Source organism: Rhyacophila brunnea, unplaced genomic scaffold (assembly GCF_057557595.1).
Source record: "Rhyacophila brunnea isolate RB1 unplaced genomic scaffold, BYU_Rbru_1.0 scaffold_7, whole genome shotgun sequence".
In the NCBI taxonomy this organism is placed as follows: Eukaryota; Metazoa; Arthropoda; class Insecta; order Trichoptera; family Rhyacophilidae; genus Rhyacophila; species Rhyacophila brunnea.
Window position 1 is genome coordinate 47,596,138 of NW_028233339.1, and position 27,055 is coordinate 47,623,192.

Consider the following 27,055-nt stretch of genomic DNA (forward strand, 5'->3'; position numbering starts at 1 on the left):
TTCTCCCTCCGATTGAGCCAGGACCTCTACTGCGTAAGCGTTTGATTCACTTATAACTAAATTATAAAAGTCATTATTGAATAAAACGTTGAAAATATCCATAGGATCCTTGCTTGGGATGTCAATTTTTACACCCGGTATTCCCAAAAATGGTATATTTTTAGCCGGTTTTCGCGTACTCGACCATTGTGTGGATCCAGAAGTTGATGGTCATAATAATTCAGGTGTTTCACTGATCTGAAAATCATCCTGTCCCGATGTTGAAGTGCGATCGGGTGGCAACCCTGCCAGTCTAATCACCCCATCATCACTTCCTGAGTGTGTTTCCGATTCACTATGTACCTCAAATTCAAAGTCACTATCATCACCAATGTCAATAGATTCACCGTCACTATCGTCATCTTCAACCCTTGCTCTTTTAGAATTTGAAGGACCATCCATTTTGATAATAAAAAAAAACAGTAGCAGACTATGTATAATGATAAAGAGTAAAAAAAATGTAAAATGTTCACGTTGTTTATGTTCACTGCTCAATGTTTATGTTTGTAACGAACCGTAAATAAGTTTATAAAAAAGAGCTCTAAATAATATTACGACCGAGAGTGTGAATGCACCTTAATCTAGATTTTTTATGACGCCGCGTGAAACGCCCGATTTCGTCGACGAAAGGTATTGGAATGAACGTATATGATATGCTACATGTGTATGTGTTCATTTGTAACACGCTGACGAATATTTTTTACCATACAAACCCATACTAACGTCTGACGCGCCGGTCGCGTAATCAGCGCCTTACCAATGTATACGATTACGCACCCGGTGCGTCTTCAGCGTCCAACGTGTTAAATGTGAAATTATTAAAAATTAACTCGCCAACATTGTTATAAAACAGAAACTGGTGTTTTTGTTTCAAGAGTCCTAATTTCGTGCGCCGATCATAAAGTGTGTAAAAAATGCTACACAAAATGCTACCACAGGAACATTGGACTACCGTTTAAGAAGTATACAATGACCTCATTGCAATCCTGTGCAAAATGAAAATCCATTTGGATCGCAATCTCTTTGCGCACATGAACGGAGTATTGTTCATAATACTGCTACATGTTCTACTTCGCGAAGTGAGTGATACACATATGAATAACAATGAAAAGTTGAGTGATGTCTTCAAAAATACAGGCAGTGCGTAGCACTTGGATGGTATTAGAGGAGCCGCCGCTGGTTGTGAATATTTATATTTCGCATAAAATGATTTGCATATACAAGTGTTATATTTATGAGTACTTTTATATTGAATTGAAAGATTTTCGATGTAATCAGATTGAAAATTTCATTTGTGTCGAGTGACTAAGTACTGTGACTATTTTTATTTATATTTTGCATTCAATTTGGACAAACAAAAGTGTTACATTGATGAGTTTAGCTTACCAATTTTTCCAATTCAAAATGGATGAATATTGTGATGATGGTGAAATTGACAATCTTTTAGAAACAATTGAATCTGAAGACGATAGTGATGATTCCGATGTTGATGAAGTTGACGATACTTTGGAAGCTGAAGAAAATGAACCAACTAATTCGGAAGCTACTGAAAGACCTACATTTGAGTGGAAATCGAATTTATTTGACCCGCGCGCATTTTCATTCGATGATAATGAATCGGGATGCAAAGCAGATAGTTTATCTTCGGATGCACTTGAAATGGACTATTTCAAGTGTTTTATCCACATTTCCTTTGTTGAAATGGTAGTGCGGGAGACAAATAAACAATTTAAATTTGCTACAAAAAATATCACAGTTCTAAATGATCGTTTACGACAATGGGTAGACTGCACAACCGATGATATGTACACATTTTTGGGGGTGTGCATGCTTATGTCACGTAATTCTCGCAACAAAATTACTGAACACTGGGCCATCAGAAGAATGTTGTTTTCACAGTATTATTCCGAATCAATGCCTAGGAATCGTTTTGAGCTCTTGCATTTTAGCGATAATGAAACCCAGATTCCATTCGGAGATTGATTGTACAAGGTAAGACAGGTCTTGAAAGAGCTGAAAATTTCTTTCAACAAGTACTTGTATCCTTATCAAAATTGGCTTTGTTTTAGATGTAATAATTTATACGGGGAAACAAACTGAAATTCAGAAGAAAAATCAGGCAAAATTGTGGTGACATTACTTGAACCGTACTTGGAACGAGGACATACGCTTTCTATCGACAATTGGTACAGCAGCCCAACATTGTTCAAGTAGACAGTAAGTAAGACAAATGCCTGCGGAACCGTGAGAATAAATCGAATTGGGATGCCGAAATTCGTAAAAAAATTGAAGAGGGGAAACCGAGGCATTTCACACTGACGAAATGATGGCATTGGCGTGGAAAGACATGACAATGTTGACTACAGTGCACAAGAATGTATTCAAACTGACGGGAAAAGTAAACTATGTGACAAAAATTCCTATTTCAAAACCCGAGTCCATCGTGGACTACAACAAAAACATGGGCGCTGTAAACCAAAGTGATATGATGCTTTCGTCTGTAAACTCATCATGAAAAGCCCTCAAATGGTACAAAAATCTTTTTTTCGATCTATTAGATTTATCATTACTGAATGCGCGCGCGCATATATTGTACCAACAAAAAAACTGGTAAAAAACAGCCCTTAGGTGACTTTCAGTTGAAAGTTATCGATCAACTGATTCAAAAACACAAGACAGAGCCAAAGACAAATTTGAAGCGGAAGGTGCCACTACCTGCCAGGCTTACGGAGAGATATTTTATGGGTAAAATACTACCCACGGAAAAAAAAATAGTGTCACCAGAAGTTACGTATGTTATAATACAAAAACAATAAAAACGTAGGGAAACTCGGTATTTGTGCAAGCAATGTGACATTGCACTATGCTTTGAACCGTGTTTCGAAATTTACCATACGGAAAAAAACTTTTAGAGGTGCTTATGTGGTCAGTGAAAATAATAGTGATATTACAAAAAAAATATGTGTATTTGTTAAATTTATAATTTTTATAATTTAAAAATTAATTTTTTTGAATTTTTTAAAAATATTTTTTAACTACCTATTTCTTGTAAATTTGCAGTATTGCGACATTTTCATGAACTTATGAATGAAAAACCCTTTCGACGAACTTCAAAATAATGATCTCTCGTAATATTATGTAAGTGCTAGATATAAAATTTTCCACTGATAATTTACTTTTTTATATTTTATTTAATTCTTGGGCCCTGGAGATTATACCTAGTATTATCAGCTGGGCTGTTAAAAGGTTAACATTTTCAAAAATGGTTCATTTGCAGAATTACACTTACACTGACAAACATCTAAGAGTGAGCCAGACATTCGTTAGGAGTCGTCAATATTAACCGAAGCCCCATGAATCGAAGTATATCAAGACATGTGAATTATATACCTGGTGAGGAGACGGACAGCGTTGACAATGGCGGTCGGCGAAGGAGCGTCCAGCAGCGAGGAGAGGAAGGGCTGCGGAGGAGACAGCCTCAGCAGAAGAACGGCCAACAGAGGCTCATGGAGCGGCGCTCGAAGGATCTCAGGGATGGGTCGCTCGTCCAAGAGATCGGCCCGCCCGCCGCTGAACAGGTGCCAGCACTGCCCGGCCTGCACTCGCCCTGCGCGGCCCCGTCTGCGATCACATTATACATAGTTACCATAATAATGAATAGTTGTATTATTACTGTGGACAATAATTAAGTTATAATAAGTTATAGTCTTAGAGCCCTATGCACAATCGTCTGTCATAATTACAACAAAATTACAACAAAACACTATCCAGAAAGCCTTTCATAGTTATGATCGAGTTTGTCTATGGTCCACCAAATCTGCAATAGCTTCGTTCTGTTTTTCTATTGAAAATATTACCATATATAATAATTCTCTTTTTCATAATTTAGGTAAATTATTTTGTAATTGTTAAACGATGACAAAAATATGAAAAATATACAAAATAAATTCAATAACTATAAATACACAATTAATATTTAATAAAAATGATTAAATGTCTCCGCAATTAGTGAATAATATAAGTTATTTTTTGACCATGTTTTTCCCGATACGGTAACACTTGCCATTGAAATGTCAGATTTTGTCATTTACAATTATTACAAATATATGCCATGATGTGAATAATTATATAGAGTGATTAAAACTAATATTACCATGTTGGTGTGTAGGTAACCAAGTACTTATATATTTTAACTACCTATCTATTGGTTTAATATTACATAAATATCTAAATCTGAATAAGAAAAGTTAATTCATAATTCATTGACACTGACATTTCAATTCGATAATCGGTTTTACTAAATTAAGACATCTACAGAATCAAGAAAGTAAAGGAAAATATGTCGTATTAAATGTCACGGATATTTAATAGTTGTTCAATACCCATATTGAGATCAATTTATTGTTAAATGAATTTGAGTGTATTGGCCGTTTTAACCCGATCGCCGCGGATGGGACATATGTTGTTTTTTACATAAGCTCTGATACTGGGCGGATGTCGCAACTGTTGATATCGAAAATTGAAATGTCGGTAAAGTAGGAAATACTTCACGCATAGTATTAATTTTTGTATTGAAAAATGCTCTGATTCGTGTTCGTACCGCCATATCGATAACTCTGTCAAAAATATGTTGTTTTAATTTCATAAACATCGATCTTTCGAACCCCTTCGATCTATCGAGATTTGCCGGTCCGATTGCATCAGTTCAAATCTACGCGGTATTTTTCGCGGCTGCGCAGTAGGTATACAAAATATATTTCATTCGAGTTGAGTGTGCGCCGAGTATTTACCGTGTAAAGTTGAATTCACCGCGATTTTTACATCATGTGCGGGAATACGAAAAAGACAACCAAAAAACGAAAAGAAATTTGTCGTAATATTTCTAAAAATGTACTTGAACTTGTGTTCTGGATTATGTCATTTATTACTCATGTGTCTCCCTAATTGTTTCAAAGTCATAAATCGAGCTCATTATTGAAAGTCGTAAATATTTAGTAAAGATGCGTCCACACGGAATGAAAAAATATATATTATTATATTTTAGAGGATTGCAAGTTTTATAAATAAATTACGAATTACTATGAAGGAATATATAAAACGTATAAATTTTTGCTAAAAAAACACACGGGTAGGTATAAAATATAAATCATGGAATATTGACTTTTCAACTATATTACATATTATCTTCGCGTACAATTTAATGCTTATAAATTTTTAAAACCTTACCCAAAAAAAAGTTTTTATAGCACTTGGAAAAATTTACGCAATTTAAAAAATAAATATTGTTTTTTTTACAAAACATAAAATGACAATCACTAACATAACACAATGCTCAATAAAACTGAAAAGTAATCTACAAAATCCAAGTTTCACTAAAAAAAAAACAAAAAAATTATTATAATATTTTCAACCAGTGTGGACTCACCTTTACGCTTAAATTATAATAGCCCATAAAACATGTAAAATGCTGACACAATCTATGCCATGAAATAAAACTGGTGACTACCATCCAATTTTAATGGATTTGTCATCAATAAAACTTACACTAATTAACAATAATTCATAAGTCACCAATAAAAGCTATTATTTTCAATAATTTTTATGGCATTTTTAAGTGTTTTTAACAAGAGTAAAATAAAATTAGTCAGTGATTAATTGTCTTCATCGGCGCACTTGTTTTGAAGTCAAGTGCTTTGTCATCGAAAATGGCTACAGAGTTTATCCGAACAAAGCAATACAGTAGTTTTGTTAAAGTAAACACAGCTAAATTCAACACTCTATTATGTGTTTTAGTGTGGCACTTGGATCCTTATGTATCTAGGCATGATAACAGTTGTAGCCACAATTTTTAACTGCCGTATTTATTATAATACAGCGAAGAATAACATTTCGAAAAACCTACCGCGGACAGCACATCTTTTGTATGGAAACTTAACGCGCCGATCGGGTTAAAGACACGTCAATTTATTTTGACAGCAGCTGTCAGTGGTAAATGGCAATACGGAAGGGGGGCAAGGGGGCGAGTTCATAACAAAAGTAGTCTATGGTTAAGGATTCCTTATCTCTATAATCTATAGTTAACAGATGGATTTCAGCTACTTACAATTTTTACTGTTGTTTTATGGTAAGTACGAATTGAGCATCGCGCTCTTACAAAAAGTTAAATCTGCACACGAGTAACATATACCCTAATTAACCAGTTGATCGCCAAGAGTTAAAATCAAATTAACACCTATATGCCACACATTTTTAAAAAAATAAAAAAAATAGAAAAAGTTGAAATATATATATAATGTATAGTAATACTCACATATTATGTATGGTAACATAGATTGTATTCATTTTTCATGGAAAACTACGATATATTTTTCACTCAGGGCTGTCACCCAACCTATATGTATACCCAACAATAGGGGAACAAATTCACTGTCACTCCATTGAAAATCAAAGAAATCGACTTGTTCAGCAGGCTCATATGATTGAGATCCATTATCATCGTGTTCCCAAAGTGGTTCGTCGAATACCTCCTCATCGCTATCCTCGTTCATGTCGAGGTCTAAATCATCCTCATCTTCGGATTCTTGTGTCGAAAATAAAATATCATCGGCTTCTTGCTCAGGATTATTATGATCATCTTCCATTTTGAAGGGTGACAAAACACAAACACACAAATATATCTATTACACACTATCAATGTTTATAGGTAGGTACTCTATTTTAGGAATAATAAAATTCACCGAAAATTCACGAAATAATATTACAAACTTAGGAGAAAAATTATGAAATGCACACTGAAACGCGCTCAACATGAAACTAAAAATATAATATTGATAAATATGAAATAAACCATGCATCTAATATTATTCTATCGGAAATCATAATAAAACACTGCAATACATAGATATAAAGTTTTACCCACATGATACGATTTGAGTCTCGCAATGTGCACACAAGCTGCACTCGCGGTGATTTCCGTCTGGCGCGTCTTCGCCTCGCTCGAAAATGCGGCAAAGTATCGCTTCATTTGGAGAGCGCATTACAATGAGCTACCCATGTCACTTGTCACTTTTATCGGGTAAATTATTTTTAATTTTATATTATGGAAGTCGTAAAAATAAAGCTATTCACTCAACTTATGGATATGAGATAATGAGGCGCCTGTCATAAAATTATTATGGCTATTAAAAATTATAGAAACAAAAACAGCATTGTTCACAAGTGGAATAGGCGTTTCTTCATCAATTATTGCCGTTTTCGTTTCTAGACACTTAGAAGAGACTTACATAAACAAATAATAAAAATTGTCCAACAGTGATGTCATGTCAATTTACGCCGGCATATGTGTCAGCCCTAGATACAAAGATCGTATTGTCTTGATAACTACTTTGATTTATGAATATTTCTGTGTGGTGTATGGTTCATTGGGATATTCGGAGGTGTCTTTTATTAAAAAAAAATAATTAGACACGTTCATTACGATTTTAAAACAAAGCGCCCATGGGTGGGCGCGTGGCGTGTGAATGACATCACCGGCGGGCGCTAGGCGATAGAGTGGTTAACAACTGAAACGAAGACCTAAAACGGCCCGGCCCGTAAACGAGCATCAAAAATTGAAGATGACCGATACAATTGCCAAAAAAAATGGTGCAACTATTGCCCAGTTGCTGGGCAATGTATGACCCGACATCAGTGTCGGGCAAGTGAGGCCGATGTATTTTGTGCTTACACGTGATTGGAGATAAGCAAAAATGGCCGACAATGAAATTTCTGCACCACATAAATAAACAAATCCAAAATGAAAGTAGCATTTGGATCGGGTCCTACTTAAACAAACGTGGAATAATAAGTTATATAAACCCGGAATTAGTTATTGATAATTATTTATTTAATAACTTTAAACGAATGTCAAAATTTGACGTTTGTGCAGCTGTGATAGTTGGCCTTTTCATATTAAGATCATTACAGGAAAACCTCATTAGTAAGTACACTGATAATTCGAAATTCACCGTAATTCGAAATTTTCCTGAAAAAAAAGTCCCTTGAACATTATTTTTATATGAAACCATACCTTTAATTCGAATTTCGTAATTCGAAATGATTTCCGAGTTCTGGCATATAAAAATAATCAATAAATCAGGTGCAGTAATAAAATTGGAAAAATAAAAAATATTTCGTATTTTTTATAATTCTAACTTGGTAACTTCAATTAATGGATTAATGGCACATGGTATTTGCTGATTTTAATTTGAAAGAATTGTATTGAAAATTTGGTAGGCACATCTATGATCGTAAACGAAATTAATGAAAAACAATTTGTATATTATGTATCTAAGATTCTACTACATATAGCTAATCATGGTGTACAAAATCGGTCCTGATTATTAAATAATTTAGAATATTATAATATATTGCGTTTTCATCGTCAGGAGTGCAACAATGCGGGGTGGGTTAGGGTTTCCCTCTAACTGTTTCCTGTACTTATATAAAATAGTGTCCGCTTACACGTTGGGTACCCTCAGTATTCGATAATCGTAGCTCCATCCAGCCAGTCTCTTCTTCTGTACATATTGGTTTGCTCAACATTAGTCTTGCAATCCGAATTGACTGAAATGCACTGCAATCTTCATACAGAGTGCAGACCGTAGAACTTAGCATTGAATCTTCACCAAATATTGCTGTCCCTGATTGGCCCATAAATACAGCGTAGAAATTTTCTCTCAAAAACATTCAGTTGGCACTTACTGTGCAGGTGTCAATTTGTGTTTTAATTTAATTAAAATTCGAAATAGCTGACAACAGACAAATGTGACGAGTGGCCAATGAAATTGCACGGTGTCTATTAGAAACAGTCAGACGGTAAAAATGGTGTACCTTTGGTGAGCGTTGGCCTTGGAAACCCACTCCGCCTGAAGGATGCGGATGTCGGTGTCTTCGTCGTAGTGCGTCAACTTCATCTTGCCGCAGTCCACCACGTACACCACGTCGTCTATGGTGATGGACGTTTCCGCAATATTAGTCGACACAATAATCTTCCTTACTCCTGGGGGGAACAAAAAATGGAACATCAAAATCGTTTCAAACAATATAGTATTCCTTTTATAAGATGGAGCAATTAATCTAAGATGGTGGTTATCAAACTTTTCATTTCAGGGCACCCAAACAAATTGTATGCTATGTGAAAAATTCAGAAGATTTTTTTGGGTAAACTAAAGGAGGAATGGTCACTGTAGTTATATGGAAAGAGCAGTTCACATTTAGTTACAGAGCATATAAGTATATCACCGTGATTGCACATTAAATTAAAATTATCTAGAATTGGTTTCTTTCCAACAGTCAACGGAGCCTTGGAATTTCTTACGGCGCACACTTTGAATACTACTGCCTTAAGCTGATATAACGTTACGTTTGCATGGAGGTATGTATCAAATAAGACTCCACACTTGTTGAGACAATTACATCGGAACGCATGCGTGATGCATAGCCATAGGCCTACCTCAAACCAATTCATGATTGCCATTGTTTGTGATGCAAACGCTAGCGCAACTTATACTATAATTTTACACCAAATAAGCCAAAAATATTATTTTGAGAATTCAAAATGAAAAATGTTCCGGTTACTTCATATAGTTTTTTTCAGAAATACTAACTTTTTAAAACCCTTGTATTATAATCAGCAAATGACGAAACTACTTCACGTGTACACTGGTGAACTATTTGACACATAACTAGGCGTAAACAATCAATGGAATGTGTCCGATGCATTGAATCTAAGGCGAGCGTTAAAATACAACCCCGGCATGGATGTCATCAGTCTACTGGTAAAACCTACTGAATATCTACTTCTCCATGTAAGATTCTCACACCTGTAACACGTCTAAACCATTTCAATACAAATATGTGCATAATATGTACATCTTAATATGTGACCATACAACAGAAAATTTTGTAAACCAATTAAATAACAGGAATTATTGTCATGTTTACAGTCTCTTGAATAAAATTGTTTTGCAGTCGGAAGCCAACAGCGGTGGAGTGAGGTTGTACAACTTCGCTTGCGTATTCGGGACGCTATTCGCCTGGTTACTCGCGAACGGTTATAAATACGGGATACAACAAAAATAATATTGTTTGTAAATGAATTTGACAATAAACTCAACATGTGTGGTCCCATGTGATTTTGACAATCAGTGCCAGTGCTTGAGAAAAAGTGAAAAATATTTATTGTTGCACGGATAGTGCACTTTGTGCGGGGAGTGCGTCAAACGCTGTGAAGCGAGGGGTTGTCCACACTGTTTTTTGTTCACACTGTTGCGCGAATTCCAAGACCGCGTGAACGGCAAAAGCAATAAAATGGAAAACACCACGATGGAAGTGAATGAAACCAAAAAAACGAAGAAGAAAAGAAACGATGATGAAGAGGAAGTGGTTGGAGAAAAAGAAGAAGAATGGCAGACGGTGACCTTTGGAAAAAAACCCAGAAGAGAATCTGGGGTCACTCCAAAGGGAAACCAAAACATCGTCATGATAGCGACGGGAAGTAAAATTCCATTAAAATTGAAAATAGCGCAGATGCTGCATAAGGCAGGAGTAAAAGTACAGAAAATTTACAATAAAAATTTAAAGACGTACATCCAAGTAGAAGACGAAAAAGAAGCAGATAAAGTGAAACAAGCTGGAGAACTCAAAGATCTCGGTTTTGTGACCAAAGAGAATGACTCCTGCTCTTATGGAGTAATAAGAAAAGTCGATATTGATATGGACCTCCAAGAACTGCAAATGGAAATCAAAAGTGATGCAAAAGTAATCAACCTTAAGAGGTTGACAAGAAAAGGTGATACAGGAGAGCTGACAAAGACCTCGTCAGTCAGTATTAAATTTGGGGAGAAAATATTGCCGAGAACAATTTACATATATGGAGTCTCTTTTGCTGTAGAACCGTATGTATTCAGGGTTATGCAATGCTACAAATGCTGGCGATATGGGCATATCGCGAACAATTGCGGACGTACAGTAGAAACGTGCCCTAAGTGTGGTGAAAACCACAAAACCTGCGAAAAAAATGAGGAAATTACGTGCATCAATTGCAAAGGTAACCACGCGGCAAACAGCCAAAAATGCCCAAAGGGGCAAGAGGAAAAGAATTGCAAAGAAGCAATGAAAAAAATGAACATACCTTTCAAGGAAGCAAAAAAAAATATGTTAAATAATAGCTATGCTGACATATTAAAACAAAAAAAAATCGTAGAAAGAGATGAAAGCGAAACAATTCAAAAAACTAAGGAAAACAAAAAGAAAGAAGAAGCGGTGGTAGAAGCTTCAGGCTCAACAATAATATCTACAGGTAGTAGCGTAAAGCCTACAAAAAATAAGAAAAATTCAAAGGGGAAGACAGAGGTTAACGCGATGGGAGAAATTATGAAAGTCTTGCTGAAAGGGGGAGACTGGCAGCAGATCATTAAACAACTAATAATTAAAGCAGTGGACTGGGTATGCAAACAATTCAAAGAAGGACACTTAAAGGAAATTCTAGGGGAGGTTCTGGAGCAAAATGGATAATAAAAAACAAATTAGGATTTTACAATGGAATGCCAGAAGTATGAAGCAAAAAAAGGATGATATAGAACTCTACTTAATAAGACAAAAAATTTCAATAGCATTAATCTCAGAGACTTGGCTGAGGTCTGAATTAGACTATCTGAAATTCAATGATTACACGATGTATCGAAAATACAGAAGGGATGGATACGGAGGAGAGCGATTCTGGTGCATAAAACACTGGCGTCTAAAGAAGAAAGAAAGAAAGACGGAAGAGCTAGACAAAATAATTATAAAGCCATTTAACAGAATAGGAGTGAGGACCTGATCGAAGGATCCCCTTCTAGAAGAGAAGAGGCGATATGACAGCGAGTCGCAGTCAAAGCCTCGGTAAAATCACAAAAAAAAAAAAAAATTGTTTTGGGTTTGTAAGGTTTGCAAGAGTGAGAAAAATCTTTTTCTATAAATGGAGCCTAGATGTATGAAATAAATAGTAAAAAGAAAGGACCTACGGTACACTGATTAAGTCAGCTACAACCAATTTCACATTGCAGTTTCATCTGCAGAGAACTTCACACTACTGCTGTAACATTTATTAGCCAATTTGCAATGCACTTTGGCATTATTATTTAGTTGAAATATCCCATATGTGTGTAGTGTAATGTGTGTTATGGTAACTGAGTGACATTAATATTTGTGGAGAATACCAACTTAACTATGCTTCACGCGTGTGCTAAATATTTCCAAATGCCATAACAGAAATAAGGTACATTACGTATATGGCTCCTTTTTCTGCTGCATCGAATACAAAGAGTTCAAGCATGAAAATGATAATTAACGTATTGAAAGAGACAGCTTCAAATTCTGATAGGTGAATAATCTCATTGACAAAATTACAAAAAAAACCTACAGTTCACTTGTGCATTATAAATATTCTCACTTGCATATAATTAAATGGATAGATTGCAGTGGCAAAGGCAAAGGGCGCTTGTCGAAGGTAGGCTGTGGTACGTAGGTAACTGGAAAATAGTCACGGGACAATCATATTTACGGGACTTTAATTTGAATTTTGTTTTATCTTCAGTATTTCAATGATAATTATTTACTGAACATAAAATAAATTTTACTTTATTATAAAAGATATTTCACTCAACGGTCGCTTATAATATATAGCAGTGGCGAAGGGTGACTTTTGGAAAGAGGTAAGCTGTGGAGATCAGAGAAAAAGAGCACACTTGTCAGGTAACTTACGGGAAATAAGAAGATAATACTTACGATATTACTACTGATGAATAGGTGCACACTAATGACAACGACACACTGGTCATAGGTTTCACCGCTGAATTTGTCAAATTATTTAAATCACTTATGGCAGTAGAATTTCACGCATACTTTTCTTTACCAAACAATACGCATCGCCAACAAAAAAGTTTGTTTAATGTATAACTGCCAGTTAAAAACAAATATTTATCATATAAATTGTTGTGAAAATGTGTAATATAAGTTTTTTTGCTGTATTCATATCTAAATGGACCCTTGAAAGGTCAAGCTTTGATAATTTTTAATGTTTGAAACACGTCAAACTCGGGAATAATTTTTTTTAAATGCAATCGTTCGCACATTTTCTATCGGGACACTACACAATTTAATAAATACTTATATATTTAAAGCACTGGCAAATGATTTCGGTACAATATGAGAAAATTTATCCACATTCAAAACACAGTAACACACTAAATTTTGTATTATAAAATAAAACTTTATCACCGCTTTGAAATGTCAAAATGACATGAACTGTGAATAGCATGTTATGTTTGTCTGTGACTGAAGTAACCTAAATAATAATCGCGAATCAATACAATATTTATTTTTAATAACAATTTATAAATTATATGTGATCGAACACAATAGTTATTATTTTTTTTAATCATCCTTATTATTTATTATTTGCTTTAACCCTTTATAGGTCATAAGCGAAAAACGGATAGTTTTGAGACCGGCAACATTAAGGTCTATATTTCTATAATTTTACAAGTTATAAACACCCTTATGGGTTTTAATCATTCTCAGATAATGCACAGAGGTCTTGAATCTGACCAATCGCCCTGAAGTTTGCACATATTGAGTATATTACGAAAAATGTGTCCCGGTCAGTTATCTGACCGGTGTCCATTTAGCGACATGATAGCTGCCAGTTTTTCAACAACAGTGTTTTTAAGTTCTTGTTTTTTGAAAATTGTGACTTGTTTACTGAAAACAAAGTATGCACATTTATACTATACATACAAATATATAGTTTTTTGTATTTCACCTATAAATTGTATGTGTTATAGTAAAATAATATCAAATTATTGAGTGGCATGTCGAAAATCTAACCTCAAATTGTATAATTTGGATCCTTTTTGATTTACATAATATAAACACTAAAAATAATTTCTAAACCACAATACATCTAATTTCATATAAAAATATAGTGAACTTTTACAATTACTAGTTAGTTTTTGTGGATAATTAGTCGCTATCGAGTTATTTGATGATATGTGTCATTCTTTGAAAAAATGTTTTCCATAAAAATCGCGGGTAAAAATAATTGTTTTTGTTTTCATTCAAACTGTAATAATTTTTTGAAATACATATCTCAGAATGAAATAAAATAGTTATGGAATGTTATATGTATAAGTAGAAGCCTATATTGCCGAACAAAATTTTGTTTTTATTGTCTGAGGATGGAAAATGGGAGAAGCGGAGGTTTTAGTGCGAAAGACCTTGAAGACATGGGTAAAGACGCATTCATGAGATTATTTGAAGGAATTACAGAATACCAATGTATGTTAGATAATGAAAAAAAAACCTATTACACATCTTCACTTTAGAAACAAGTTGGCTGATCAGCTGATAGGATCTTTTACTTCACGAAAAAGGGTTGGTCGACCTCCATTTCCTGACGATATCAATTCAAATCATTATCCAGAAAAATGTACACTTTGTAGATGTGGTTATTGCAGCACTATGCTGAAAGTGATACGAAGCTCAGTAACAAATTGCAAAGTATCCCTTTGCATACCGTGTTTTATGCCGTATCAATTGTCTGAACAAAAGAAAAAGCCAACAAGGCCTTAGAAACGTTTATTATTTTGAGAAATTTCTATAAAATTGATAAAGTAATTATTATTGTTACAGAAATAAATGAAATTATAATTTTTTCCTAAAAAAATTATTAAAAAAAATTTTTGTGAACAAATATTTTTTTTACCTAAATGGACACCGGTCAGAAAACTGACCGCTGGGAAATCGATAATTACGAAAAAACTATATACATTTCAAAAAAAAAAATATTTTTTCTGTTCATCAAAATGAATATAGAATACATAAAAAAAATAATTAAGCACATATCTTTAAAAAAAAAAGTTGTCCTATAAAGGGTTAAAAGATAATCATAGACAATAAACAAATCAACATAGCGCATAAGCTTGTCCTGTTTACGCTTCCAAGTCGGGAACAAAAACGCAGACATGCATGAAGTTGGCAACTGAATTGCGGTAGAAAATTCGGCTTGGATTATGGTTGACATAATTCTAAAAATAGCACTCATGTTGTGACGTTCCGTCATTTATTTTGATTCGAATCTTGACTAAATTAAACGCTCTACTTATAAATAACGACGATAGATGACAATCAATATTTTTATTATAACCTAGTCCTAGACAATATAGAAATTTATTTATTTAAATTAAATACTTGAAAATAGAAGGTAAGCTTTAAATAATCGCTTAGTATGGAACCTTCGCCACTGATAGATAGTTTACTAAAAAAAAGTGCTGCTAAACCACGAATCATTAGTCGGACTTCTTGTCAAACTTCATACAAAAAATCTTTGGATTATGCCAAGCCTTTGTTAACATGTGTTAGTAGAAGATTTGATATTCTCGGATACAATATATTTATGTGTATGTGAATCCTAAATTCAATACCTATAGATGGATGGCTCTATTGTTTATAGAATAATTAATATATTACTATGGATATTTTTTTTACCTAATTAATTCTTCAGAAGGTAGGCTTTAAATGATCGCCTACTATAGTCTTTGCCACTGATAAATTGCAGTGAAGAGTACAAGAAAAACAATGTATCACCTGGAGGCGGAGCTTTGAAGATGGCGGCCTGGTCACTCGAGTTCAGATGAGAGTGGAGAGGCAGGAGGATGTGGGGGGGCAGGGGGCGAGAGTTCAGCCTCTCGCACACGTTCGAGATGTCCTTAATGCCGGGCATGAACACCAGAATCGCCCCGGGAGCTCCTCTGGCAAGATGGCCCACCAATTCCGCGACGAGATCCGCATTCAGATCTTCGCTGGTGGGATTCTTCAGAGAGTTCAGCACCTCGTCGGAATACTTCCCGCTGCCTTTTAACTTCTTCAGGTGCGACTCTGTCGCCCGGCGGTGCTCCTCCCACTTGGTCGTCATCTCATCCCTCCTCCTGTGGCAGCGGATTGAACCGAGCTGAGGAGGAGAGGGGAAGTCCCGGAAGCCTGTCAGCTGAAGCGCGTCCTCCAAAAAGAATTCTTCTACAGGGTACATGAGCCCGGGGATGAATACCATGGGGCATCCTCCAAAATAGCGGCAGAAACGCTCCGCCTCCATCGTGGCACTCATAAGAATCAATTTAAAGTCTTTCCTCAGAGCCAATATCTGCAGACAGGAGTTAAAACATATGTATTTTGCAGTCAACCGCGAGAGCAAAAATCAGAGAATTTTCAAAATTCCACCAGGTTTTTGATCACTAGTTAGCAACTGCTTTCCGAGGTCGATGAATACACAATACGTTAATTGAAGTTAATGTCAATGCAAAGCAGTTATCATTTTGCCACTGACGACAGCTTAGCTATCACATAACAGAAAGGGGGAAAATCAAAGAGTTTCTGAAAAAACGAGACTTCTGGCGATGGAGTTATATATATATTATAAATAAATCTGCAATGTGAAATGACTTGCGTCTAATTCAATCATTATCATTGAAAACTTAAAATTATTAGAAAATGAAATACCTATTTGTTTTGAAGTATTATTTGATAGAATGTTTAAGGATATGTTTTTCTTTATTTTGATGCATTTTTTTTTGACAAGAAGTCACAGCGAGTGTAAGGTCACCTGCTTAGCGATAGCCATGAGGATGTCGCAGGTGGTGTCTCTCTCGTGGACTTCGTCCAGGATAAGGTGCGTCATGGAGAGGAGGGCGGGGTCCTTCTGCAAACGTTGCGCCACAATTCCTGTCGTCACCACTTCCAAGCCTCCCCACGGCCGCGGAGGAGTGCTGTTGACAAGGTAGCACAATTGTCAGGGACATGCAAACTCATCTAAAATTGTAAAACAGCAGTATTATAAATTGTAGTAAAACATTAATCTTCTGTAAGGTCTATCTGAGATCCACTATGTATGTAGTTACAGTTACATTATAACATTAGCTCTATTTGCTCTTTGACGACACTGTCAACGACCGGGATGTTCCTACCACATATCATATTGATGAGCAAGCACCGACAATGCGCCTCGTAATTAGTGGACCGGAAGGGAAACGGAGTGCGGGAAGACCACGACTCGGTGGCTTGACGGTCTACTGAGACTTGTGAGATCTGGAGTGAGCTGGAGAAGTAGTTTTTAAAAACATTTCATAAAAAATTATCGGTACTGTTCGGTTATACGGAATACAGCTGAAAACACATTTTGAAAATAGCCGATAAACTGGATTATTTGTTAAGTTAACCTAACCTTACCTAACCTAACCCAACCTAAACTAACCCAAACTAACAAATTATCCAGTATATCGGGTATTTTCAAAATGCGTTTTCCGCTGTATTCCGTATAACCGAACAGTACCAAATTATCTTCTATACTTGCTTTTCCCTCTATCACATCTACGTCTCGTGAAGTAACCTTCAAAGTCGTGCTGAGTCTCCCGGGATCGACTTCCCATGACGTTGGTCGGCGTGTACTAGTGTGGGTGATTCCTATCCATATAATACTGCAGTCAATCCTCGATAAGAAAAGACCTTCTCGCTCACCGTAAAATGCTTAAAATTTGTTGAAAGCTGAGAAAATTTCTCTCGTAGATACTAAGTCGCAATGACCGACTGGTCGGACCGAGTTGAGAAACTCTTCCCTTTCAACCGAAATATGGGGACCAAGGCCTGAACAAAAACGATGCATGAGTGCGAGTGAGAAAGTATTCGCCACCCTTATAATCTCTGCGACACGCGCTAGAGTAAGATAAAAGGTCTACATATTTTTGAGTCAGTTTCCAAAAGTATCGCTGGCAAATCGTGGTGAATCGCTTCACGTAACATCGATAATCTGCGAGTTCGTGTTGCTAAATTTGCTATTTTTTGTGTTAAACATAAAGTCAGTGGTATATATTTTTAGTTAATTAAGTAGGAAAGATGGTTCTGCGTGTTGTATTAAAATATGGTAGCCGTACTGATAAGCAAGAAGATGGTATTACGTTTCATAGGTAAGTTGATACATGTTCGTGACAATTTATTTGTATATTATTATTTATTTTAATATCAGTGACCTAGTATTTCTTTAAAATAACTTAAATTATGGATATCTTTACATAATGGTTGCATTTTGACCGCTTAAAAATACTATATAACGTAAAAAAATAGAAAATTATATTTTAATTCTGAGCGTCTAGTGCGAGCACTTTGGGCGAGCACTAGCGAAATGGTCTATGGTCTCGAACATTGTAGGCGAATGCGTTCGCTCGCCCACAAACCAAACGCACGGCACGTAGCTTCATTTAGCAATGCAACGGGTGGCGTCTAGATGCATCTATAGTCTATGATGGGGACACTCTTAGGGGATACCATCGTCACCCTGTATAATTCGGCACATAAGCAAGTTGAAGATTCTTTTAGGCAGAGCTGACATAGACATGACAGACAAAACTGTGTCCGGTTAAAAACTGATAAGTCCAATGATCCAGAGTCTATCCGGTTATCTCCGTATGCCACTTTATATTTGGAAAAACAAATGTGTCTGTCTGTTCTTGGAAGCGAAATTTCAATTAAAAGTTGATGGAATGTTAAAAAACACATTTTCAGTAAGTGTAATTTTAATTTTAACCAAATTTTTAAATAATGGAAGTGGGTTTTTTGTATTTCTACACAGATGGAGCTCATACAAATGTACAGCAATCAGCATATGCGGGATGGCGATCGGGGCCCGACCATGTTGTCTATATCATTTTAATCGTTATCGTTATTGCTTCGACTTAGTTAGACATATGCGCCGGCTAGACGGCAGCGACTTGCCTGCGCGGTATAAAATTACGCAACACTTTTAAACCGCTTTTTGGTTTGCGCTAATATTGCGATAATTAATTGTCATTTACATCTGTTGACTATTGATACAATAAATGGCAATATTGGAAATGGAAAACATTCCCATCAAAATTATTCACAACCATGTTTCGCTTGTGCAGGTACTAAAAGATTGTCAGTGCGCTTCGATTTGTTTGCACTCGCTGAGGAGCTTTCTTCAGTCACAATGAGAGTATATATCATACCTGTCCAGACGAATCGAATATCCCACACTGCAGCCAATGATCTCCGCCTGTTCTGACGCAATGCGGCGCGCCACGCTGGTGGCGGCGATTCGGCGAGGCTGAGTGATCACAATAGACACGGTGCCGCCTTTCTTCGCCGCAAACGCTTCCTCCAGCAACATTTGGCCCACCTGATCGATCGCATTGTTCATTATTAACGATAAAAATCAAAACGGGGTCCCAGTACAAATCAAACAAGTTTCATGTTGGAAACTGTCAAAGCAGGTGATTCGAAGAACCAAAATACTGTGATACTCGGCATGACTAGCGGCACCACGACTCTCTTTCATAAATGATTCGCAATCGAACCCCAAATAAATGAACTGAAGTAATTATCTTTTCTTCAAAATACCAAATATGAAAGCCTTATCCTTTCAATCGACTAAAAATGAGTGTGTGATGAACACAACAGTGGTAAAACTTTTAATTTCACTCTATATTTTATAATGGTAACTGTACATGGAATTCTCGTCGTCTTCGCACTCACTGGGGTTCTCCTTGCACTCACAAAGTTACTCATGAATGAAATATAGTATATAATAGTGCCAACTAACGATTTCAATTTTGTAACTATTGAAATTTCCATAAGATTCGAACAATTTTCCGTGGCTATCCAGACGACACGACTCAAAGTCAAAGCATTCCACCCAAATTCGCTCTAAAAATCTTTACCTGGGTAGTTTTACCGCAGCCGGTCTCCCCGCAGATCACGACAACTTGATTGTCTCTAACGGCCTTCAAGATATCGGCCCGCTGCTCGTAGGTCGGCAACTTTTTTCGGAAATTCAACATCTCTCTGTACTGCGGGTTCTCCGTCTTCGCAAGGTAATCCTCGTGCAACTGCTCACTGAGCTGATCTGTGTTGCGGTCGAGATTTTTTTTGCCACCAAACACGACGGCTTGATGCAACTTTTCAGAGTACGATACGGATATTAAATCCATATACTCGTCGCTGAAAAACTGCTTGTTTCCCTGTTGGGATATCATGTAGTTCTTGCTTTCGCCTCGATTCAGGAATTCCCCCTCCAAGGAGTCCAGTAAAAGTTCGATCTTCAAACGACGAGCTTCCGGAAAATTGAGAAAAGCCTAGAAATAACAATTTTATTTTATTTACCCATTGTAGGACATATTGACACGTTGAATTTTTTTTATTTATTCGTTTAATTCAAATATTTCCTTTGAATTAGTGTAGACAATGAATTTTTATACGTATTCTAAAATTGAATGGTTTAAGAAAATATATAAAAGTCTAATTTTACAAAATGATGATGATTAGTTAATAAGTTATGATAGCAATCATGCAAACAAGGTACATTTAGGTCCTATACTCAGATTGAGCCTCTGACTAGAGAAGTAGTTTTATTATAAAGTCATTGTTCTGACATTATCTCCGTAAAGTAAATTGAAGATGACCACCGCAATACCATACCCACCACCACGAGATTAAATAATAATTTTTGGTCATTTGATCTGATATATCGACAACCAGCAGAATTACAATAACTCTTTTTTTTCAAAGGGGTTAATTATTATTGAAGTTAGGAATAACAATTATTATTGACATTTAGAAGATGGACGTCCCAACAGCTACATAATATATTTCCTCCTGACTACCTACCGACTAACCAGTTGTCATTTTCAAAATTTTACTCTAATGTACCTATCACTTTACTCGACGCTAGCCCAATAAAAACTATAAATCTACATTTTAAAGCAGACAACCACAGCAAAATATAAAAATCATTTACAATGAATAAAATTCGCCATTTTGATAGCCCCCCTATATCAGTATAGCATTGTAATTTAATTATGTGTCCAGTCCCATATCGCCCTGAGGTTTTGGTTTTAATGCAGGCAAGGAAAAGTGGCGCTGTGGACCTTGCACATTTTCTGTCTTGTAAAAAAACCCAGTATAGCCAATTCAGTACATACTAGTCAAATAAATTTGGCACGGTAGATTATGCTTCTCTCGTACGTGTGTTGTAAAATCCTCGGCAGTGCTGTCTATTTATCTAGTATAGCTGTTATGAAAGTAATCAGTAATAATTATAAATAGTTTGTAAATTTACAAACCTATCACTCGTCAAACTCCCCAAGTTAGAAATGTACCGCATCGATATGTATTCATAGAAAAAATGGTGATTGGATAGTTTTCATCGGGCAGAGTGACAGAGCTGACAGGTAAACTGTCGTACATATATTAGTGCCAAAAATTTAAATAGAAATCGATCCGAGTAGGTAATTCATGTAATTTATAAATTTTTCAAAAAATACATCAGACTCCTGACTATAGTTGAATTTTGATAATAACCTCAAAAACGCTGAGGTGTCACTTGAAAAATGGTCATATGGAAATGTTATACGTAAGCGTCACACAATTTATTTACATAATAAAATTATATATCATAGACCAGGGGTGGCCAACCTGTTGCATACCATGCGCCAATTTTTGTCACAGACGAGTTCAGATGCGCCATACAACTCAAGCACCTTTTCTACCTTCTTACGTTCACGGTTGGGGGTGGAATATAGGGATAGGGGTAGGATCTGCTTCGCTTAGGAGAGGAAAAGGAATAACTCAATCACGCAATTAAATTAATTAATTTATGCCAGTTCAAAAAACACACGTTTATTGGAGCACCAATCTACAATAGTCAGAAATGATCTCTTGTGAGAGAGGGTGATCGCTGTCGTGGACCACGCTGATGGTGCTACAGCTGCCGGAGAGTCTCGTTTGGAAAGATACCTCTGGACCACAGTTGTTGGATGTGATGAGAGAGAGAGAGAGCTCTGAGCGGGATGGAGCACTGAGAGTTTTTGACAGTTTGGATTTTGCTGGTCTTTCAATGTTTGGTGTTAAATTTGTTACATACTGAGAGCAGCAGAGAATTCTTCAAATTTGAATCAGTTATTCGCGACCTTGTTTTGCTTTTAATCAATTTCATGGATGAAATGAATGATCTGTATGTCGATCCAAAGCGACATATATAACTTTTTTGCAAATTTTCTTAGCTCTGGGAAATGTTGTAAAGCTTGTAAAGCCAGTGCTCACCTACGCATCGGAAACCTGGACATTAACTCAGCGAAATGAACGAGCCCTGAACATCTTTGAAAGAAAAATTCTCCGCCGTATATATGGACCGATCAGAGACGGCACCAATTGGAGGAGAAGATATAATGCTAAGCTCTACGGCAGGGGGGGGCAAACTGCGGCCCGCCGGGTATTTTTTTGCGGCCCACCATCATTAATTGTACTTCTGATTACGAATAACTTTTTTAATAATTTTTAAAAAAATATTGACAATAGATTAAAATTTGAAGAATTTGTTTTTTCGTAAATGTATTATCTCAGTACGTCTTCGTTGCGTCTCGTCTCACACTATGTAACCACTATTTTCTACGTTGAACATCGATTTCAATAGATATTGATAGTGTGCCGACAGAGCTACAACTTGAGATTATTGATCTGCAGTGTGACACTCATTTAAGAGAATTGCATCGTCGTGAAGAAATCTCCAAATTTTACAATGTCCTTAATTCAGACAAATTCGACCAACTTAAAGATTATGCAAGAAAAATGTTTGTTATTTTTGGATCAACCTATATATGTGAACAAACATTTTCGATCATGAACCTCAATAAAAATTCTTTACGATCAAATATCTTCGATGCCCATTTACAAGCAGTTTTGAGAATATCAAGTACAAAATTAACACCTGAATTTAAAAAAAATGTACTTCAGTTTCATTCTTCTCAATTTTTTTTTGTAATGTTTATTTTTCGTGATAATAAATAGTGTACTTATATCTAAAAATGGTATTTTACTTGCGGCCCGCCGTTCATTTTGAATTCTTGAATTTGGCCCTCCATCCAAAAAGTTTGCCCCCCCCTGCTCTACGGGCTGTACGAAGATTGCAGCGCAGTTCAATCAATTAAGATTGGGAGACTGCGATGGCTAGTGATACACCCCTGTTACAGGCGGGCTTCTCCCGGTGTAAAATAATCATTTAGTAGTCATAAGTCGAAACGTAACCCTGACCTCTAGAAACGGCTTCATAAAACATCTAATCTGATTCCTTGCTCAACTACGTAATTTTATTTTTTTTTATTCATGAGTAAAGGCCTTCGTCCGGTGCGTGAAAATCAGTTACTGGGCGGAAGTGTAATTAAGATAGATTTTAAAGTATAAATGATGATGGATGAAAGAGATAATTTTAAGATTAAATATAAGTACTTATTCATATATAATAAATTTTGCCGCGCTTGCCGGCAACGTTCAAATTTCCACGCGCCTCGTCAAATCAAAAAACATCACGCGATAAAATTTGGCCAATCACGAGAGTCCTTTTTGTTGGCCGGCGTGGGTACACGAAGTTTGAAAAAGAAAAAAAAGTTAGTGAGCGTCCCTTTTCCAACATGTACGGACCTGCGAAACTTATTGTTAAAACAAAATATGTAAACATGTAAAGAAAATGTAAAATAGAAGATAATACCAAGTTACGCATGAGACAGACGTGGTTTCATTTAATTTCTCCTCAATTTATAATTCTTTTTTTGTGAATCCGGGGTTCGATGGACACCTGAGCTAGCCGCTGGAACCCCGGGTATCTCACTAGGTCATGTGCACCGTATGAATGACAATGAACCGGCAAAGAGAGTGATGTCCAGCGATCCAATAGGGCGTAGAAGAAGAGGCAGGCCAAATATTCGCTGGTTGGATGGAGCTGCCAGTGACTGCCGTATACTGGGGGTACCGAATTGGAAAGCGGCCACACTGGATAGGGACAGGTGGAGGGAGCTGTTGGAGGAGGCCAGGACCCACACCGGGTTGTCGCGCCCCTGATGATAATGAAGATGGATTCAGTTATGGCACCTACTTCAAAAGAATAAGTAGGCGCAAAGATGCAATGCGCCACTTGTAATCATCCAATGCGCCACGGTTTGGCCACCACTGTCATAGACATTTATTTTTTTGGTGCGGTCACAGAGTGGTATCGAATTTGCACGCGTTGCCTCGCATCCACCGCAGTATTTTGTCAGTAAGACATAAGTAATAATGTAAGTGAGAGAAAACATACAAATTCAAAGCGGCACAGACGCAAACTAACATATTTGTAATAATAAAAGTAAGTATTCTAATAGCGGTGGTGGTATCGTATCGACAGAAAAGTATCGGTGAGTATGTATCAATACTTCTCTCTATTCAAAACTCTTTCCTTGCCAACAGTCAAGCAAAAATGATGAGCGTCACAGTTCTCAGATAGAAATACAGATTTGTATACAATATACACTGGATACAAAATATAACAACGAATAACAAATAACTTACAGTTTTATTGAAGTTATTTCTATTACGATCTCGATAAAATAAGCCGATTTCCTTTCCCCTCAGGTGAGGAGGCCGCTTCACAGGTTGGTGATTTGGATCAAAGAAGTTTCCATGACGCCTCTTCATGGATCCATGGCGCCGGATCTCTCCAATTCTATCACTCTCGCAATTCCTCATTATGAGTTTGCTCTGCGACAAAGTAAAAAGAAAAGAAGTAAATTAACGTATTTGCTTAAGTGTCTAATATGGGTAGATAGAAAAGAATAATCTGGAAGGATGAAGAATTTACACAATAAAGTTGTGTCTCACCTTAGAGGGATAATGATAATAGCGCCTGTACACGAGCATGGATTTACTGGCACCGATAGCGTGTGTTTTAAATTATCGCGATAATAACCGTTTACATGTAAAAGTGCTGACTGTCTCGTCAATCTCATTCTTAATCCTTTTAACGCGGACGGCACACCTGTTGCGCCCTCATTATTTGGCCATTCGATATAATTAGCATGTTATCTATTTGACCGGTTGTGAAAATTGGTAAAAGTCAAAAATGTTTTGCACAGTTAATGTTTTGTAGTTGGTTTTTTTTCGGCAGGTTTGCCGCTACTATTCTTCTGCGCGGGCGCAGATATCTCACAAATTTTAACTGTCGCGTGAAAATTCAGAAGCTTCTGAAATTTTTTGATCCATGCATGCAATCTTACAACTTACCCGGTAATACGTACCGACACTAGTAAATCCATGCACGTGTAAACGGGGTATAATGGTATATCGGGCATATCGTGATCCCCGATCTCTGCAGAAAAAAAAATTAAATAGGTATGTGAACTTTTATTTCGAGATAATCACAAAAACTACTGAGCATGTTTAAGACTGCAAATAGAATATAGTTTAGCAAACAATTTGAAAATGCAAATGGAATAACAAAATGACTAACGGCATACTTCAGTAAAACGACAAATAATTTTCAACTATAGGTGCGATGACAATTCGGACTGGCTGTCAATTGGAGAGCAAAGTCGAGCTGTGAACACGTCAATTTGTTTTGTGATGGCGTCGGGGGAATTAATTCTTAAATCGTGTAAAGATGACTAAAAAACGTTACCCATTTACTTGAAGAAGAAAACATGTCAATGAATATACCTATTATTATTATTATTACAAATAGAACAATAAACATAACACTAAATGGACGCATGTTGAATTTTTATGACAAATTACGTTTTGTTCTGCACGCGTCGTTTGCACAATCTTCGCGTCGCGCAGTCACAATCGTTTTAGACCGTGCCCCAGCTGAAGTATAGCCTTAAGTAATATTCATCATAATTGTTAGAAAACCAGGTTTTAGAGTTACCTGAAAATGAAGCAAAAAAAGGACCACTCGTCTACTGATTAAGTTACAGTGAAACCCCGTTTCTACAGTTTTCAAGTGACCCTAAAAAAATAACGATAAATGTTGGAAACGATAAATGCGGGAAACTGTGTGTACATTATTCCATTATGTATTACATACATATCAGTGGCGAAGGGTGACTTTTGGAAAGAGGTAGGCTGTGGAGATCTAATAGAAAGAGCACACTTGTCAGGTATACTTACGAGAATAGTACGATATTTACTACTAATGAATAAGTACACACTAATAAATAACAACGACACACTAATTCAATGAAACTTCAAAAACTCATTGACAACATAAAAATGAGCGATGTGTTTAAATTACGTATTTTTCAAAACATTTATACCCATCAAAAATCATTAGGTAAAATTTATTTTTATTTTTAAAAACAATCTATACTTACTTATTTATTAATATTCGATTAAACGCCGTTGAAATTATTTTTTTAATTATCTAATTATTAATGATTTTGGACAAAGTGCGCAGTCGTGACAACAATATTATGCGCGAATGTTTTAGACTCTGCGATAGGAGCTTACCTTATTTCATACAAATCAATAGACTTACTGAGGTTACGAGACGTAAAGTCCATACGAAAAAAATTCAGAATTATTTCACACATAATCGGAAATTTATTTACGTCAAGATATATTTTTTAATACCATTGCAGATTGTTTTGTAAACTGTGTAATACTGTAATACATTCCTACAAAATACGACATCTCTCGTTGGCATAATAAATTATTTTTATAGAACATAAAATAATGAAGTGATTAAGTATATAAATATGTCAATTTGCAATTTAAAAATATATTTCTTAAGAAAGTAGGCTTTAAATAATCGCCTAGTATGGAGTCTTCGCCACTGATACATATACATTACACATTCATTTATAAAAAAGCCCTTAACACTAAAGCGCATCCCACATTGAGGTGCATGTCGCCTACTGTCACGCTGTCGCGTTGAAAATTTAGTCTATAGTATGGTTTTGTCATTTTGCAGAATATTTTGAACGTGCACTATCTCTTACTATAATTTATTAGTATTTTGAATTATTATTAATTATTCATGCTAATTTCAATTAATTTTAACAGTTTCAGTCACACGACTTAGATTCAACCGAGGCATTCGAAGACCCATCTCACAGGTTTATGA

At 36.0% G+C, this 27,055-nt stretch overlaps 1 protein-coding gene across 1 annotated transcript in view; it reads right to left on the minus strand.

Moving 5' to 3' along the window:
• The window catches only part of LOC147065006 (ATP-dependent DNA/RNA helicase DHX36-like), a 55,920-nt gene that overhangs the window by 27,204 nt on the left and 1,661 nt on the right, over positions 1 to 27,055 (minus strand). The window contains exons 2-8 of the mRNA XM_085958378.1: positions 24,505 to 24,693; positions 19,848 to 20,261; positions 19,137 to 19,306; positions 16,721 to 16,883; positions 15,709 to 16,261; positions 8,911 to 9,079; positions 3,430 to 3,660 (exon numbers count right to left, since the gene is read on the minus strand). Of these exons, the coding sequence (XP_085814504.1) occupies positions 3,430 to 3,660; positions 8,911 to 9,079; positions 15,709 to 16,261; positions 16,721 to 16,883; positions 19,137 to 19,306; positions 19,848 to 20,261; positions 24,505 to 24,681 (1,877 nt within the window). The 5' untranslated portion in view covers positions 24,682 to 24,693. The remainder of the gene's footprint in view (positions 1 to 3,429; positions 3,661 to 8,910; positions 9,080 to 15,708; positions 16,262 to 16,720; positions 16,884 to 19,136; positions 19,307 to 19,847; positions 20,262 to 24,504; positions 24,694 to 27,055) is intronic.